Genomic DNA, 19,231 nt, shown 5'->3' with positions numbered 1-19,231 from the left:
TGGTGCCCACTCGGCCGGGAATGACGCGGCCAGACAGATAAGGAGAGACGGGAGCCTCTTTATACCCACTTTATATTACTTGTTCTGCTTCACCAGGAGATCATGGTGCTGTGACACTGGGTGTTTTCTAACAGCATGACAAGGAAGACTGGCTCCCCCTTCCTATCAAACAGAATAGTTTTTGCAAGGGAGTAGTGGGGCAAACAAAAAAAAAGAGAGCAATTTTCATTTGTATTTGAAATGTGAAAATAAAATGGTCAACTGTTTTAGTTAAAAAAAATAAATAAATAAAATAAAATAAAATAAACTTCACTTAAGGTACCTGACAGCCTGTCAGTGGAGCATGTGACTCTTGATCTTGGGCTTGTTCAGAAGATTACTTAAAATTCTTTTTAAGTTTATTTATTTTGAGAGAACATGTGCATGAACAGGGGAGGTGCAGAGAGAGGAAGCAGGCTCTGAGCTGACAAGCCCCACACAGGGCTCAGTCTTGTAAAGCGTGAGCTCATGACCTGAGCTGAAACCAAGAGTCAGACGCTCAATGAACTGAGCAACCCAGGTGTCTCAAAATTAAAATCTTTTTTTTTTTTTCAAAATTAAAATCTTAAAAAAAAAAAAACTTCACTCCTGGAACCTAAGGTTCTTCATGAGGTAGCTGACCTCTCCAAATACACTCCTTACTAGTCAACCTGATGCTTCTTAAGCATGCCTGTACTTTCTTACTTGTGTGCTTTTTGTTCAAACTGCTCTCCCCTACTTCTGCATGCCAAGTCTCCCAACTTCCTTTAATGCCCAGGTCAGACTAACCTCCAAAGCCGTTTTTCCCCCCTAACACCTCCAGAGCCTTCTGATTCTCCTGTCTTGTATGGCTTCCCATTCCTTGCAGCCCCACAATTTGTAATCTGTTGACCACACCAATCCCCTGATAGTATAGCAATCAAGCCCCTAAAACAAAACAAACCAAAACAACAACTAAAGGTTCTAAGAGGTCAAATCCACATTCCCAATCTAGCTGTCTTTCCATTCTACAATATTCCTTCTACTCTATATATTTAGTTGAGGAAAAACAGAAGGTACAGGCTGTCCCTCTGCCTCCTGTCACTCTTCTGTTCCAGAGCTTTATTTAGCCCAAACCTGTCTACAGGGTCTGAGTCCAAAACTCAGCACCTGCTGGCCAGGAGTGGAATTGAAGGTATTTTCTTCCTACCTATCTCACCATCCCCCCAAAACAGTCTCAGTGACAATGCAATTTAAAAAAATCTTATTCTAAGTAGGCTCCATACCCAATGTGAGACTCGAAGTCACACCCTGAGACCAAGAGCTGCATGCTCTACCAACTGAGCCAGCCGTCGCCCCAAAGACAATGCAATTCTAAGTTTCTACTTGACACAGGGACATTTCATGAGTCTATGCATATCTGGGTAGTTTTATGAAAAATCCAAGTGCTATTTAAGTCTTTTTAATTAAGCCTTCAGTAGGTTATATGACTGGACAAGAGTAACAAACCATTTATCATGTGCCTCAGTTCAATCTAACTAAGGATTGGCAGGCCTGTGTTCTTCATGGGCACTGCATGACTGCAGCCTCTCAGAATAACCTGTAGATCAGTATCTTGGATCCAAATATATCTGAAGATGTCAAGTTTATAATTCTATCTTTGCTTTTGCCTCTGTGATATACTCTCTAATGTTTCATGCCATATTCTTGGTTAGAAATCCACCTCAAGAGGTGCCTGCCTGGCTCAGTCAGTTAAGTGTCCAACTCTCGATTTCAGCTCAGGCCATGATCTCATGGTTCTTAGGATCAAGCCCCGTTATCAGGATCTGTGCTGACGTCGTGGAGCCTGGTTGGGATTCTGTCTCCCCCACCCCCCGCCACCTGACCACCAACTTTCCTCAATCTGCACTCTTTCTCAAAATAAACAAACATTAAAAAAAAATCCATCTTCAAATTGTAGCATCTGTCCCATGGAAGAAATTATTAGCTACAGTAAAGTTACAAAATCCAATTTCTTTCTAGAACACTGCAAGGGAAAAGATGGACTGCCTGTATGACCTGCCTTGTAGTTTAAGCATGCAGGCATCTGCAGGTTTAAGTTGACAGTCCCGCACGCTGCTTTCTGCAGTTTACAAAGCACTGTTCCTCACTTTATCAGAGGCTCCGTAAGAACTAAGTGCCTTGTCCAAAGCTACACAGCTATAAACACAAGTGCCGGAATTAGAACCAGGCCTCTCACTCCAAGTCCGCTCTTGGTTTTTCCTAGAGAGTCTATAGAGTTCTGTCTTCTATAGACACGCTTTGTGTAACATGTAAAAGCAAACCAATCATTCCAACACAAATTTCTCACATATCAACCAGTTTCTCTCATATTTGGATAGTAATAACACTTGCCTTCTATTCTGTTCCTATAGCTTGATGCAGAGGTACCAACCAAATGTCTCTCCCCGCAAAATATCTTGTCTTTGACCCACAATGAACTTAGGTTGCCGAGCCACATGGATGAGATAAGGACAATGTTCAAAGTGGAAACAGGACTGACAGCTAGCCATCTGACCACCTCAATGGTGGGAAAACCAAAAGAGAACCAAAGACGAACGTGGTAGAGAAAACGTTATGGAAAACAAGGGAAAGTCAACCCAAATCTCCAACATGCAAAAATCTCTATTTCACGGCATGAATTCAAAATGGCCCAGTTTCATCTGCCAAGATAATGATCTTGTGTCCTTGTAGATTATCTTTGTAACCCATACCTGAGACTGGCATAAGTACTAGAATGACCAATAAAATTTTGACTCCGGATTATTTTCTCTGTACCACACTCCTCTCTGGGTAACGCATCACAATATCACAGTACTGACCCCAAAAGCACTAAGTGGTAATGTTGGTACCTGTTGAACAAAAAGGATATTATATATCCTGGAGATGGACAAAACTATGCAAGCAATCATCTGAAAAACTGTGAGCAAGGGAGGATGTTAAGTTTAAAAAAAAAAACACATCCAATACTAGAATTTTGTATTAGAAAAAAACTGTTCTTTTTTATAACACAAATTACATAAAGTAAAGTGGACATAATTATACGTGATCCTCAACCAGAGCATGAATGTTCAGGATTTTTAGATGCTCAAAAGAACATCTACCACAGACAGAAATTCTTTCTGGAACCCTTCAGATTTGGCGAGGGCATCCCAATTCAGTCCTTTCTCAGGAAAAGTGAGCTCTGTAGGGGCCTAGCCTTACCGTCCACATCAAACACAGGTGGAGAAAGCCATATTCTCCACAACTAGAGCTCCTTCAGGCTGCACCCCCCTCCACTGCTGTCCTATCCAGTGATAATGCATACATGGGCCACGGCAGCAGTTCACACCACTGTTAATCAGAAGGGGAAGAGGGTGTAATCTTACTTTCAGGATTTCACATTTGTGAAGTGCCTTGATAGTAAGGGGTAGCCCAAGGCCCTTCCCAGGAAAAGAAGCAGGCACAGGGGCCAGGACTCAGGCTCCATTTTGACCCAACGTTTATTGTCCTTTTACAACATGTCATTTTTGGTTTAGAAACTGCTTGTGATTAGTTTTCCAACATTAACTCAAAAGCATGTAAAATAAAATCAACCTACTCTCTATATAAACACCCAGCAACTGTGGCCCTTCATCCTCCTGCCCAGGTTGGGTAGAGGGAAGAAGGGAGGGCTTGAGTAGCACTGAGTGAAGTGCAGATGCTTTACTGTGGGGAGCGGCTGTGGTGCCTTGGTTCACACCCACACAGGTCTCTTGCACTGCCCCAAACTACAACAGAAATGGCATAGGCCTAAGGCCCAATTCCCTGTTGGTAATTCACTCTCCGCCTCCCAAATGAAAATCACTTTTATTTTATCGCTTTTGTTTTGTATTTTTTTTGCAACAGAAACCCCTGTCCAGAGTCTGACTGTAGCTGAACTGTTCAGACTGAGGAATGGAGCAGGCCACGGGCACACCCCTGGTCCCTCCTGGGTGAGCGCCCCCCACCCTCAGGGAACAAGGTCCAGCCAGGCCAGCTCGCTGCATGCTGGCCACCACCACTTAGCCATATAGGTCATCATCATTGTCTTCCGTGTACACACTGCCACCTGTGCCGCCTCCACTGCCCTGACTGGGGCCAGCTCCACCCTGGTTTCCTGATGGGAATCTGTACGCACAAGAGCAGAGCCAAAAAGGCGAGTTAGGACAGGTACTGTGTAGGAGTTTCACAATTAACCCTCCAGCCTCCTTAGGACTCCCACAACCTTAGTTGTACAATTTCCTAAGACAACTTAAGTACTGCCCACTGCAACATAATTACCTGAAGCTACCAAAGCCCCGACTCTGCTGAAGGGTCTGAGCAAACATCTCATATTTCCGGATGTCATTGTCACTGACAGAACGGCGAGCAAAGCGCATGGCTTCCTCAAAATGATCTCGGCGGATCTCAGGCACTGGATCGTCTTCTTCTACCTCCTGTAGGGTTGGTAAACACAGAACACCAAGAGCTAAAGTCTGGCCTGGATTCTTCCCCTGGTTTTCCTGCCCCCCCCCCCCGCCTCCATTACTATAGCAGTTTTTTGGCCCCCCTGTCTCTCTAATCCAATCTGAGTAAGTTGTAAGGCCAATATTCCTAAAACTGCATCAGTGCCCTGTTTAAAAACCTGTCAGTGCATTCTGGAAAAGGCAAAACTGTATGGACAAAACCACATGAATGGCTGCCAGGGGCTTAGGGTAGAAAAAAGAAGTGACTAAAATGGCAGGAGGAAATTTCTCGAATGACAGAAATTTATCCAAATTGTGGTAGTAGTTACAAAACTTAAAAAAACATTTATCAAGATGCACAGACACAGTATACATTAAGTGAATTTTACGATTTGTGAATTATATCTCAGTAAACCTAAATTAAAAAAATAAACAGGGGCACCTGGATGGCTCACTTGGTTAAGCATCTGACTCTTGATTTCGGCTCAGGTCATGATCTCACAGCTCATGAGCTCGAGCTCCATGGTGGCCTCTACATAGGCAGCACAGAGCCTGCTTGGGATTCTCTTTCTCCCTCTTTCTGCCCCTCCTCCACTTGCACGATCACCTTCTGTCTCAAAATAAACTCTTAAAAATAAGCAGTTTCTAACAACAAAAAACTAAATTTTATTCATTTTTTATTTATTTATTTTTTTAAATTTTTGGTACAGAGAGAGACAGAGCACGAAAGGGGGAGGGGCAGAGAGAGAAGGGGACACAGAACAGGAAGCAGGCTCCAGGCTCTGAGCTGGCTGTCAGCACAGAGCCTGACGCAGGGCTCAAACCCACAAACGTGAGATCTGACCTGAGCCGAAGTCGGACGCTTAACCGACTGAGCCACCCAGGTGCCCCCCAAAAAATTTTAAAATGGTAAGAAAAAGTGCTTAACACATCCAGATTACACCTTACCTAGTGGCCTTACTTCCAGTAACATACGCCTTCTTAAATCTACCCTGGTTTTCCCCAATTCCTCCAATCCCATTTCTTGAGCCAGTTATTTGAGCTACTTATTTCTTTAGCCTTTACATTCTCCCTCTCAAACCCTCTCTCTACTGAGGAGCCACTACAACTGCCGTGATTTATGAGAGTGCTCCACAGCATTAACCATATCAATACATTCTAAGCTTTTATGGAAGAAGGAATGTCTCAGAACCCTTACCAAAGGGAAAGAAGCCTTTCATTCATGTATTTTTCATTCATTAACTCTCAATCACAGTGCCAAGACAGAGTGGGAAACAGACAAGATAAGATAAATTCCTTATCTTTATGAAGCTTACACACACACACACACACACACACACACACACACACACACACCGAATTCTGCATTTAATTTCAGGAGATCCATGGACAACCAGGAAAGGACAAGTCTATGGGTCCCAGGTTCTAAACCCTGCTCTATTTGTTTACCTGCACAATCATATTTTGATTTCTCTCATAGAGCTTACTTCAAACTAAGTATATACAGACTACCTCTTTTCAGCCTTTCTAATTCCAGAGTGAAAAGATTAACCCTCAATATTTGTTCTCTTTGATGATGGGCACATATGGGGAAAAGTTGCACTCACCATGGCAGATGGGTTAGTCTGCCTCTCCCGTTCTCTCCTAATCTCACTCTCGATGGATTCACGAATGGCCAGCTTGCAAGCACGTTGGCAAATCTCTGTCAGGTCGGCTCCAGAAAAGCCGTTAGTCATCTTGGCCAGGAACTCCAAATCTACATCCTAAAAGAAATAGAACTACCTTAGCATTTAGCCTCTCCTTCCTGTAATACACTCATCTCTGAGCCACCCAAGCACTCCTAATTTTATTTTGTCCCAATTGTTGTCACACCTTCCATTCTCCCTTTACAGCACTAACCCCAGAAATCCCCAATGGACTCTTTTCCAGGAACCAAACTCCATACTAGGCTGAGCACTCATAGAAGTCACCAATGGCCCTGCACCTGCCTTGGCAACTGGGGACTTGCGCAGGTTGGCCTTGAGGATGGCAACACGGGACTTCTCATCAGGAAGGGGGATATAGATGAGCTGATCAAGACGGCCAGGTCGCAGGATAGCAGGGTCAATGATGTCAGGCCTATTGGTAGCGCCAATAATAAACACATTCTTTTTTGTAGACATGCCATCCATTTCTGTCAGGATCTGGTTGATGACTCGGTCTGCAGCTCCACCACCATCTCCAATGTTACCACCACGGGCCTTGGCAATTGAATCCAGCTCATCAAAGAATAGGACACAGGGGGCAGCTTGACGGGCCTATGGGAGAAACAGATGGACTCAAGTATTAGCACAATTGGGTCCTTCAGACCTGATAAGAAAAGGAAATTAAAGTGACCTTTATTGCCCCATCTGAACTGCCGGAACAAGATGATTTCAATTCTCCCAAAGAAGTAGCTACCTTGCTGCCAAACAAGTGAACAGGTAAATCAGTTGCTTGTAACTCACCTTGTCAAAGATTTCCCTCACATTGGCTTCAGACTCCCCAAACCACATGGTGAGCAGCTCAGGACCCTTGATAGAGATGAAGTTGGCCTGGCACTCATTAGCAATGGCTTTGGCCAGCAAGGTTTTCCCACAGCCAGGAGGTCCATAGAAGAGTACTCCCTTAGAAGGTGTCATGCCAAATTTGAGGAATTTGTCTGGGTGCTCCACAGGATACTAGAAAGGAAAGGAATGAGGATTCAGGATACCCCCCCCCCCCACACACACCCAGTTTGAAACAAACCTAATGAACAGTAGCATCCTCCCAACACCACCATCGCATAAGATCAGGTTCTCTAGGAACAGGCTCCTTAGTGTCTCCAAAATGAGGAAAAACAGATTCACGAATTATGTTCTCAGAATCCCTGTAACTGCTAATACCACAAGACCGTCTAAGCTCAATTACAATGTTCTGAGGCAGTAACTTACCCTGGACCATGTTACCCTACCTGGACCAGCTCCTGAAGCTCACGTTTGACATCCTCCAGGCCCCCAATATCCTCCCAGGTTACCTGTGGTACCTCCACCACAGTTTCCCGCAGTGCTGATGGGTTGCTCTGGCTCAGGGCCCACTAAAAAGAAGGAAAAAAAAAAATACTGGGGATGAGGCTTGCCAGGGGAGAGGTCAAAATGTGCATGTGTGTGTACCTGAGATGGGGTGCAGTCCTTACCCGGAAGTCATCCATAGTAACTGCCAGAGAGTTCATAACTTCAGCATCAATGGTCTCATCCTCTAGGTCAATGAGGTCCATCTTCTTGCGGATAGCTTGAAGAGCAGCCTCAGAGCACAGGGCTGCTAAGTCAGCGCCCACATGCCCGTGAGTCTCATTGGCTACCTGCAGAGAGAAGAGCTACTTACTACTCTGTGTCTAAGACCTAGCTGCTTTGGAGGCTCAGAGACAATAAAATCCTGACCCCTTCACCTGACTCCTATCTTTGGGTCCTCCCATTTCCCTGAACACACACTAGCAGTTCTTTTACTGGCCAGGTTTTAAGTAGTCAAGCCTAGACTTGAGGCCTAGAAATAAAGCTGACCCCAAAGTTCTGGTTTACTCTAATGTGGTATCAACTGAGAACACACCAACTCCAGTTTCCTGGATTCAATCTCAAATCACTTCCTTTCGCCCACCCAGGCATCAAAATCAGTCTCTTTACATCTTGAGCTTGTGTTCCTAGCCAGTTCCCTTCAAGCACCTAGAAACAGTCATCCTAACTCTGGGCCAGCCTTCATTATCACTCCACCTGTTCCAAGTCCACATCATCTGCCAATTTCATGTTCTTGGTATGGATCTGAAGAATTTCCAAGCGTCCTGTAGCATCAGGGATTCCAATATCTACCTCCCTGTCAAAGCGACCTGCAAGACAGTGTATGAACACAGACAGGGCTCATTTCTGGTCCAGAAGGAGGAAGGGACAGGTCTAAAGTGACCACCATCCCAGTTTGCCCAGCACTGTCCTGGTGTTAGCACTGAAAGTTCCATATCCTGGGAAACCCCTCAGTTTCAGGCAAACCAGGATGGCTGGTCACCCAAGATAGGACGTGGGATAAGGGAAAGAACCCCTGAGCCCTATCACTTCAAGGAGCTTCAAGAAATCCTCAGGATTTGTAGCACCTGGGTAGCTCAGTCGGTTCAGCGTCCAACTTTGGCTCAGGTCATGATCTCATGGATCATGAGTTAGAGCCCCACATCGGGCTAAAAGTGGGTCAGTACAGAGCCCACTTTGGATCCTCTGTCCCCCTCTCTCTGCCCCTCCCCTCCTCATGCTCTATCAGAAATAAAATAAATACATAAATAAACACTAAAAAATACCAAGAAAATAAAAAAAGGAATCCTCTGGATTAGGTGACTTAGACGAAGGACAGACATGGAATCATCAGTAGAGCCATAATCTCTCAGAACAAGGTTAAAAGAAATATGGGGTCCTTACCAAATCGTCGAAGGGCTGGGTCAATGCTATTGGGTCTGTTGGTTGCTGCCATGACGATTACATGTGCTCTCTGCTTTAGACCATCCATGAGAGTCAACAACTGTGATACAATACGCCGCTCCACCTCCCCATGGGTCTGTCAGGACAGGATGTCTGGTCAGAAGTGAAGTGAGGACCTTTCAACCCCCATTATCCCCTTGGGTAGGTTCCTACTTTCTCTCTCTTAGGAGCAATGGCATCTAGCTCATCAATGAAGATGATGGCAGGAGCATTCTTCTCAGCCTCCTCAAAGGCTTTACGAAGGTTGCTCTCAGACTCACCAGCCAACTTGCTCATGATCTCAGGACCTGAAAGGATATGGAATAGAAATAATGACAAATCTGTATCTTTCCTCAGTCCAAAAGAAATCAGATCTTGTATCTGCCGAGCCCAGAGACAAATGCTATATGAAAATGTGGTAACCTCTGTCTACTTTCTCAAAGACTCTACCAGGCACCATCCCAGGGCAGCTACCAGATTAGGCTAGAAGAGAAGCCAAGGACTCAGATTATCAGCCAAGCTCAGGACTATCTCACAGTCAAGCTCTAAGTGTCAAGATAACAGCACATGCTCTGGGACCTCTAACCAGAGCAGAAGCAACACACCTTAGATCTCTATCATTCTCAAAGAGCCAGGAGATCTTAGCCATTATTCCCAAGTCTTCTCAAATATATTAGCAAACAAAAATTTTAAGTTTTCATTCTAACTTGCTCCCCCTAAATATCTTCAGCCTTCCCACAATCTTTCTCAGGGGGAGGGGGGAAATAAAGCAGGGGGCACCAGAATACAACAACTTCCCCTTATTGCTCATCTGTCTATAATAAACCTCAGCAGAAGACAGATGATGAAATATACACAAGGGATGTGTACAAATAAATGTGTCCATGAGTCCTCCAGCTCATGAGATTGATGACTGTGCTCAGCTCAGAATAAGGTCCAGCCAAACACAAGGAGAACCAAGTCTCCTACCATTGATCAAGAAGAAGAATGCTCCAGTCTCGTTTGCCACAGCTCTGGCAATTAGTGTCTTCCCAGTTCCAGGAGGTCCATAGAGCAGGATTCCCCGAGGAGGCTGAGGACCAGTACAGAGGGTATGGTTAGGTTCAGACTCTCCCCTTCTCCCAATCCCACCCACTCTAAAATGGTTTGACTACGGCTCTATCTAAAGAGGGTCAGAGCTTAACCCTGACATCTGAAAGGAGTCCTCAGCATTAGCTGCTGAGAAGACAGTTTACTTCAGACCATACTCACTCTTCTTTAGAGAAAATACACTTAGAAAACTGACACTTATGCTTACAAGCTACATAAGAGACTAAGAGCAGAGAAACCCTAATAAATTCTAGTGTGGCTAAGTCTGAAGATCCTGGGACTAGGAAAGAGCAAGAGGCCATTAGGCCAAAAGGGCTTGACTTTGGACAGACAAGGGCCAGGACTAGCTTAACCATCTAAGAAAGAATACTGCCAGAGGCTCACTCACTCTAGTAATCACAACCCTCCAGGATTTATTATCACATTGGAATGCTTTTCCTTACCACCACCCCAAGTTTTCCTCTTTGAAGCTGTTTTTCTGTGGCCTCATCCACAGGCTGCACATGGGAAATGCCCACATAGAAGATAAAATTATTTGTATGGTACACAATAGAGAAAGAGATAATTCCATCTTCAGTACGCTCCAGGATACGAAAATGGTTAGGAAGGTACATTGAGATGTGCAGTTCTCAAATGTTTTGGACTCAGGACCCTTCACACTGCCAATTTCCTTACTTCTATTGGATGGCACTGTTATAGACAGGCTGGCAAACTACAAAGATCTGTTATAGGGTCCATGACATAAAAATGGTTTTTACATTTTTAAAGCATTATGAGGTTAAAAAAAAAAAAAGATATGCAACAAAGAACTTAATTGACCTCGTCTGTTCTAGACCATTAGTAGCTTAATAAATTTATAGTCCTCTTCACACAAAAAATATATTACTGCCTCTCTAATTCCAAGGCAATAGTAAAAAATACATATGAACAAAGGTCCTGGGATTAAACACTGAGTCTTTATTAATCACCAGCCTAGATTATTTCCCACTGCGCCCAAGATGCTCACCTTAACACCAATTGCCTTAAAAAGGGCAGGATGTCTCAGGGGTAGCTCCACCATCTCCTTTATCTGAGCTAGCTGTTTCCTGCAGCCACCAATGTCATCATAGCCTACTTCATTCAGGGACTCTTCCTCATCCTAAATATAGAGAAGATCAAGGAAAAAAGGCAGGAATATTAAATATCCACAAAGTTGGGTTTCTCCAAATCCTTTTACAATCTGGTGTAAAGAAATCTGTTCTATGAGAAGATTCCCCTCTAAGGGGATCCCGCTTCAAAGAACCACTCTAAAAATCTCAAAGCAAAGATTTCTAGCATAGCTTTCCCCTTTCACACTGGGAAGGGCTCCCCCAAGACCTAAAGCTGGAAACTTGGGAAAAGAGGTAAAAGTCTGAATGCCATCAATATCACTTCTACAAAAATTATTCCAACTACTTAGATCGCCTGGGTTCAATCTAGATTTTAAAAACCACTAGTTATCACAGACTTCTAAGAAACATGTAGGTCTGAAAATGAATAGTTAGAAGATCTCTCACCTCTGGAAAGAAACTTAGTTCCAAACAGTACACAGTTTTAGTAGTTAATTCACGATTGCCCCACTTCATAATCATGAAGTTGGGTATTGGCATGAAGGAGAGAACTCACCTCTCGTTTGATAGGCTCCCCTTCACAGTGGATCACTGTATCTGGAGCAACAATGCAGTAAGGGCTAGGATCTGTCTCCACTACTTTGAACTCTACAGCACGCATTCCACCCCGAACAAGGAAAATGTCTCCTGTGAACAATTAGCACAAGTACAGTCAGAGATGTCAAATACCAAACCAAGTGAGAATTCCTCATCAGAACCTGGGATCTAAAATGACACATTACTAGACATTGGCATTTCCCCCTTCCCACCTCCATCTTATTAAGCATCAGACAAGAGGAGAAAGCTGAACTGTGAAAAGTCGCTCTGCCATTCAAGAGGGCACTGAACAAAACTTTATGGGATTCTGGCACATCAGGTTTTGGTCTTTATCCAGAAGCCCATAAGGTTTTTGACGTCTAGGCTATAGATAATCCAAGCTTTCTCAACAACCATCAATGGTCAGGCTGTGCTAAATCTTAAAATACACTTTGGACTTGACACAGTCAAAAGAGTCCAAGTCATCCTTTAGAGACAAAAGAGAAGAGGGACACCTGGGTGGCTCAGTCAGTTAAGCATCTGATTTCAGCTCATGTCATGATCTTGCAGTTCATCGGTTTGAGCACTGTGTCGGGCTCTGTGCTGACAGCGCAAAGCCTGGAGCCTGCTTCAAATTCTGTGTCTCCCTCTCTCTCTGAGCCTCCCCCACTCATGCTCCATCTCTCTCTCTCAAAAATATATAAACATAAAAAAATGTTTAAAAAGATAACTTACTCTACTGGAGTAGGGACTGAGAGTAGGGAAATGGGAAAATGGGAGGGAGAAAGAGAGAAGGAGAGAGTACACATGAACATGTGTGTAGAATGTGTATGTAAGCACACATATGAGAATGAGATAAAGACATTCCAAGGTTTACTCCCAGGTACCCCTACAAATAACCATGCTTAAGCTCAGTCCCTAGAACTCTCTCTCACCTTTCCGGATGGGTCGATAAGCTTCCAGGAAATATGGCTTAAGGTATACCTCGAAGAGATTGCCGGTGATGCCTTCTACTGTGTCATCAATAGGTAGTACATGGATACGTTTGCCATACTTCACATCAGGGCACGGCTGGATGCTGAGGATGACAAGCAGACTCCACATTACCAACCACACTGCAGCCCCAAGCACTGGGCGTCCGAAAGAGCCTGGCACAGAGAGCTGATGGCGAGCGAAAGAGAAAAGGCAGGGATGGCTTTAGCTGAAGAGAGGCAGGAGGGTAGTGTGGGAGTGAGGACAAAGGAACAGCCAAGCAGAACTAAGACAAATCATACTCAGGTAGGGGTAGCAGCTGGAGCCATTAGAAGCTACTGGGAGGGGTGTCTGGCTGGCTCAGATGGTAGAGCATGTGACTCTTCATCTTGGGGTCGTGAGTTTGAGCCCTATATTGGGTATAGAGATTACTTAAAATAAAAACAAACAAAAAAACACCCATAAGCTACTGGGGCTGCTCCCTCCCAATCAGTAGGCAAAAAGGAAGATTCATACATCTAAACCCCCAAAATGAGGAAACAAGAGGGAGGGTCTTCAGTGAGAGGTATCCAAAGATGACCTATTCTGGCTAACATCAGTAATCCATTATTATAAATGGAGACCCAAGTCGGACAAGTATCAGATCAGAGCAATAGAATGGGAAGAAACCATCTCAACCAGGTGGTCAGAACATCTTGAGAAAGTGACTAAACACCTCCACGAAGAAGACTACATGAAACCCAGAATCCATGAAAAATGGAAATCTGAGCTATTTCTGGCCAAGTGACAGGTGGTTGGACAGCACTGGCCAGTGATGACTCCAACCTGGGGAAACCTCTTGCCTAAAATTAAGTCCAAAATCACTCTGACTAAAGTTATTCAGGATCTGCTAAAACTATGCCTCTCTCCTAGATTAACTTGGATCCTTAAAAAAGAAAAAAAAAAAAGCCTGCTTAGAGGGCCACCTGGGTGGCTAAGTCAGTTAAGTGTCCAACTCTTGATTTCGGCTCAGGTCATTATCTCATGCTTTGTGATTTCGAGCCCCATGTTGGGCTCTGCGATGCCTGCTCGGGATTCTCTCTCTCCCTCTCTTTCTGCCCTTCCCCTGCTTGTGTACACACATGACCTTTCTTGTGTGTCTTTGTGCACATGTGCACGCTCTCTCTCTAAAAATAAATAAACATTTAAAAAAACAAACAAAAAACCCTACCTGGAGTCCACGTTCTGTGCCCACACCCCCACCTCACTCCAGCCCCAACACAAGCCACTATTATAATAGTGAGATCACTTGGTAGACAAACACTTTCAAATGGCATCCTAAACTAAGATCCAACATGTGATAAATTATACCTCTGGCTAAATAAATAAATAAACAAAGGCATTATGAAAATCATAGAAATGCCAAAGTAATGCAGAGATAAATTCCGGAAGTCCCAGGGAGGCAGAATCAAAACCTAAAAACAACCCTATTATATTCAGTCCTCCCATGGCTAGGAGGCTTCTGCTAATGGCAGCTGCCAAGGCCCTTGTTAGGGTCCTGCCTATAATCTGGGCTGTCTCTGGCCTCCCATCCCTGAGGGGCTAAGAACCCCACACACACCTGATGACATCCCCTAGGTGTACACGAAGGTTATTCCGAACAACTCTATTCATTCGAATCTTCTCATCGGAACATGTGTCATCAGAAAGCACAATGCACACGGCTTCACGCCTCTTCTTTCCTTTCAGCAACACTGTGTCACCTCGGAACAACTGCAGCTCATCCATCTTGGGCTGAGGAAAGAAGGTTAAGGCCTTTGGGTCACTGGGCCACGGGGTAAGGAGCAGCCCTGGAGGCTGGAATTCCCAGTAAACCCCACTCTATCTATGGTCACTGCAAAAAAAAAATAAGGAAAGAAACCTGGGACAAGCCCTCCAGTTAAGTGCATCAAAGAAAGCCTGGACCTTGGACCCAACTTACCTGGGACAAGGATACCACACTGTTGTCCTCATTGATGGCTTCATCCACAATTAACCGATTGGGACGGTTCTTCTGTTTAAGAATGGCTGTTGACAAGTCATCACCTTTTGAACTAGAGAGAGAAAATGAAGTTAGTCCTAATGCATAATCCAGCCCCAGAGCCCCACCAGTCTTTCAAACTCACACTTAGGAAAGAAATAGTGGATAAATGAGGCTGTCCCTACACCGGAGAGGTCAGAAGAGGTCAGGTCAGATAAACGATACTGAGCCAAGGTCATGAAGCGTAACATTTAGCAGACACAATTCCCATTCCAGCAGCTCCTGGTATTCTGAGCACTGGTATCCTAGCTGTCAAGTCCCCAAGTGATCTTGCCTCAGAGTCAGGAAACTACGACTTGAGAAGACTAAATCGAAGTAGAAGTTGAATAACAATTAAAGAACTGACAATACTCTTACTACGGAATAACAATTAAGAAAAGGGGCTCTGTTATCAGAACTACTGGGTCTGAATCCCAACCTTGCCACTACTTAATTATGATCTTGGGCAAGTTACTCAACCTCTCCTGATGTTGATGTCCTCACATGTAAAGAGTAAATACCAAATACCAGTACCTATCTTAGAGAATTATTGTCTTAAGTGAGATAATGAATGCAAAATGTTCAATACATTAATGCCTGGTACATGGTTTTAATGGTCACAATGATTAGCACTGCTGAACAAAGCATACACTCTTTCATTGCTAACCTTCTTGGAGAATGAAGTTAGCAAGACAACTTCCTGTAGGGCTCAGGGAAGCCCCAAGTCCCACCAAACAAGCCTGGGGACAATGAAGCAGAATCATTAGCACTACCATCCTTACTGGCTAAACCTGCTGAATGTTAGAGCATTCTGTATACCACAGAAATGCAAGCATAAAGACCATGATATTTGGAGAAAACAAAACTAAACTAATGGATCTGGAACCTTCAAAAGAACCTCAAGCTCAAAAGGAGCTTTACAAAGCTCTGCAAAGACATACAATTCCACAATGTTGGTTCAAAAAGTCAAAACCAAGAAATGCTGAGACAAGGAGCAAATCCAAATCCCTCACCAAAACTAAGGTTGTCCAAGTCTAAACTCGTTTAAACTGTCTAGTTTCTATCATTTACTTGAAGATCATTCATCTGACACCAACTTCTTACCTCACTCATCTCCAGCCATAACTAACTCTCAGTAGGCTCTCTGCCTGAAGAGTTACCTCCTCTTACTGAGGCTGAGGAAAACCAGAATATTAACCAATATAGGGAAGTCAGACAATGGAGAAAGTGAAAAAATAAAACAAAATCTCTTCCATGAATTATTCCTTCACTCAACACATTAGCAAATAATACATTTGAGGCCAGGCACTGTCCTATAATCTAAAGATACATTAGTCAACAAAATAGTATTCCTGTTGGATATATATTCATAATGAAAGAAAAAAGATGCCTATATGCTCCAGAATAACAGCTAGGGACTTACAGGGTTTTTTCATCTTTTGGTCCTGATATACCCAACAAAAATACAAACCCCATTCATCAAACAAAGTTGTAGGTTTTCTGCTCATCCTCTCACATAGGCTGCATCTTTAATTCTCAACTTAAAACTAGTTTCCAAGAGGGGCACCTGGGTGGCTCAGTCGGTTAAGTGGCAGACTTTGGCCCAGGTCACAATCTCACAGTTTAGTAGGAGCTGGAGCCCTGTGTCAGGCTCTGTACTGACAGCTCAGAGTTTGGAGCCTGCTTCAGATTCCGTGTCTCCTTCTCTCTCTGCCCCTCCCTTGCTCACACTCTGTCTCTTTCTCTCTCTCAAAAATTAATATACTTTCAAAATAGATTTAAAAAACTAGTTTCTAGTGGCTCTGTTGGTTGAGCGTCCGACTTCAGCTCATGTCATGATCTCATGGTTCCGTGAGTTCGAGCCCTGCATTGGGCTCTATGCTGACAGCTCAGAGCCTGGAGCCTGCTTCGGGTTCTGTGTTTCCCTCTCTCTCTGTCCCTCCCCTGTTTATGCTCTGTCTCTGTCTCTCTCAAAATTAAATAAACATAATAAAAAAAAATAAAACAAACTAGTTTCCAAGAGTGGAGTTTTCTCAGCTTAAACTTGCCTCCCTAACATAAGTGTAGCATTCTGGGCACAATGCTGCAGAGCAGGCAGACTATTCCAGTACTTATCAACACCCTAGAAAACAAGCATGGTCAATGTGGTAGCTGAAGGCAATTTAAACCCACCAATTCTCCCTCTCTCCTACACATCAAAATACCTTCCAAGAACTGGCCACCCTTCTGTTTGATCTATAGGACTGGGGCTAGAGAAAAACTAAAGTGCCAAATGTCTCTACTCAAAATAGTTTCCCCAAAGCTGCATTCTAGGAAAACTGCCTATCTGCCTACCATTCCTAAATCCAGCGATGGAGATGGGTAGTATAGTTTGCTCTTCCCTTAAGGTAAAGATCTTTACATCCACATTTACGGAGATGAAAGGAAGTAATCTCTCAAAGAGATCTTCAGCCTGATCTTGAGCCAACAGCAGTTCAAGAGGCTCTTTGGGGACATCCCCCATTGTCTCTTGCATGAGTCAGGCCCTTTCCAGAACTCCAGTGGGCCACAGGGGACTTGGAGGGAGTTCAGGTAAGAGTCATCAAGATGACCTAGAGGTTAGAAATCATCTATGACGCCAGGTTCCAAGAATTTTGAATTTTTATTTTTAGTCTTGAAAACAAATGACTGACTGAATAACCTAAGAGAATCTGTATTAATAAGTGAGGGTCCTTTTAAAAAGTTAATACCTCATCTCAATTTAGAAACTTGAAAAAAAAGCAGCACACCTCAAAAAACTAAATTTTCTTCAAGTCAGGAAAGTGATTTGCATGAAGAGTTTCCACAGGATGGCTGTCTTTTTTTTTTTCCTCTTCAGTATCTAAAGCTCTTGATTCTAAACTTAACGGGCAGAGGTGGTCAGGTTTTATCTGATGCCTTCCTGAGGGTGGAGGGCCCAAAGTTTCTCAACACAGCAGTTTGGGGAAAGGAGCCGTGTGTGTTCAAATTGTTAGGTCAACTCTAGCCTTCACAAAACAAAGGCTGAACTCGAGGAAGGCCCGTAAATTATCAAGTGAGACTCGAACTTTTGCAAAAGCCCAAACAGTAGAGAAAAGTTCTCTCCCCCGGCTTCCATTTCGTAACATCAAAAAAAACTGACTAAAGCTTTCTCACGTGAGTACTAACAAGCCTAAAGTACGAAGGCCAGAAACAAAACGCAGGGCCCGCCCTCTCCCAAACATCCCCTCACTACTCAGGTCGAGAGGATGTCAACCAGGAGCCGGGCCGACTCTGCTCCCAAAGGGCGGCGGTGAGCTTCCCCGCGCTCTCCGAGCCTTCTCCGCTCCAGCCTCCGCCTCAGTCTCCGGCCTCCTAAGGCCTTCACGTGGCCCAAAGTCCACGCCCACCGGGCCCAGTTAGGGCGTCAGGCCCACGGGGCCTGGTCTCTCCGGGGACTAAAGGCCTTCGGCGCAGAGTAGACCTGAGCGCAGGTGGGTTCCCCAAGGCCCTGGGGCTCCGCGCGGGCAATGTGGGTCCGCAGCCCTCACAGGAGCGGGAGAGCGGTTCCCAGGAAGCCAATCTGGCCGTCCGGGCCTGCATGACACAGCACGATCTGGCCCAGGCCCCGACCCAGGCCCAACACAAGCCTGGCCTAGGGGGCGCGCGGCTGCGCTGCCAGGCCCAGCCCGGACCGCGGCCCCTCATTCGCCTCTTTCCTCTCCTTCCCTCTCTCCTTCCTTCCCAGTCTCCACCTCTTAGACGCGCCCACGGCCAGGCCGGGCTGGGCCTACCAAGCACAGCGAGTCCCCAGATGCGCGCACCCGCAGCGGGCGGGCGGGCGCGCGCACACACTCACTCAGCTCCAGAGGCCATGGCGCGAGCCTCTCCCGGCCGGCGGCTGTGGCTGCCCGAGGGTAACGGCTACGAAGGCTGGCAAGCGACGGACTGGGCCGGGGCTCGGCTCTCCCGGGCAGGGGGCGAGCAGCGGCGACAAACCCGCAGGCGGCCTCCTCCTAGCGGCACAGGGGCGGTGGACGGACGGTATACACGAGCTTCTGATCCGCGAGGGGGCAGCGGTAGCGACGACTCAAACGACGGCCGCAGACGCTGCGCTGAGACTGAGCTGAGAAGAGCCGAATCATCGGAAGGAGAGGTGCTCTCACCTCAGCCAATCAGCGCCTGCCCTGGGGACTCCCGCCCGCCTCTCCGCGCCTCTCCCCAGCAACCCGCGGACCAGAGCCAATCAGGAAATTCGCCTGCGGCCTGGCTCCCGCCTCAGGGATGCAACACGCCTAGTAACGCCACGTCAATTGGTCGCAGCGGTACGCTTCCTCGACGGATTGGGACTCGCGACCAATCAACGAAAAGGATGGGGCCAGATCTACCGGAGAAAGAGCCTTTAATCCCCGGGAGGCGGACTCTCCCACTTGGCTCTAGTTTATTGGCTCCTGATCTTACCCTGCTGAAAAACCTGGCACAATGGATTGAACCCCTCTATTAGTTTAGTCCTATCACAGT

The 19,231-nt window shown here is 45.4% G+C and overlaps 1 protein-coding gene across 1 annotated transcript; it reads right to left on the bottom strand.

The window, feature by feature from the left end:
* Positions 1-3,494: 3,494 nt before the first annotated feature.
* VCP (valosin containing protein) lies at positions 3,495-18,846 on the bottom strand. The gene is made up of 17 exons (XM_029919390.1): positions 18,570-18,846; positions 14,657-14,768; positions 14,297-14,469; positions 12,660-12,802; positions 11,705-11,835; positions 11,067-11,198; positions 9,941-10,043; positions 9,146-9,279; positions 8,933-9,068; positions 8,246-8,358; positions 7,675-7,839; positions 7,453-7,575; positions 6,968-7,180; positions 6,470-6,778; positions 6,089-6,244; positions 4,318-4,472; positions 3,495-4,164 (listed from the first exon to the last, which is right to left on the bottom strand). The coding sequence occupies exons 1-17, from the start codon at positions 18,584-18,586 to the stop codon at positions 4,059-4,061; spliced, it is 2,421 nt and encodes an 806-aa protein (XP_029775250.1). The 5' UTR covers positions 18,587-18,846; the 3' UTR covers positions 3,495-4,058.
* Between the last annotated feature and the right edge of the window lie 385 nt (positions 18,847-19,231).

Source organism: Suricata suricatta, chromosome 13 (assembly GCF_006229205.1).
Source record: "Suricata suricatta isolate VVHF042 chromosome 13, meerkat_22Aug2017_6uvM2_HiC, whole genome shotgun sequence".
Taxonomy (NCBI): Eukaryota; Metazoa; Chordata; class Mammalia; order Carnivora; family Herpestidae; genus Suricata; species Suricata suricatta.
This window is presented reverse-complemented; position numbering and strand designations above follow the sequence as displayed.

Coding starts and splice junctions, on each gene's coding strand:
- VCP (XM_029919390.1), bottom strand. Junction 8,359..8,932: donor CCCAGCCCTTCGACGATTTG/GTAAGGACCCCA, acceptor ACTGTCTTGCAG/GTCGCTTTGACAGGGAGGTA. Junction 6,779..6,967: donor TGAGGGAAATCTTTGACAAG/GTGAGTTACAAG, acceptor TTTCTCCCATAG/GCCCGTCAAGCTGCCCCCTG.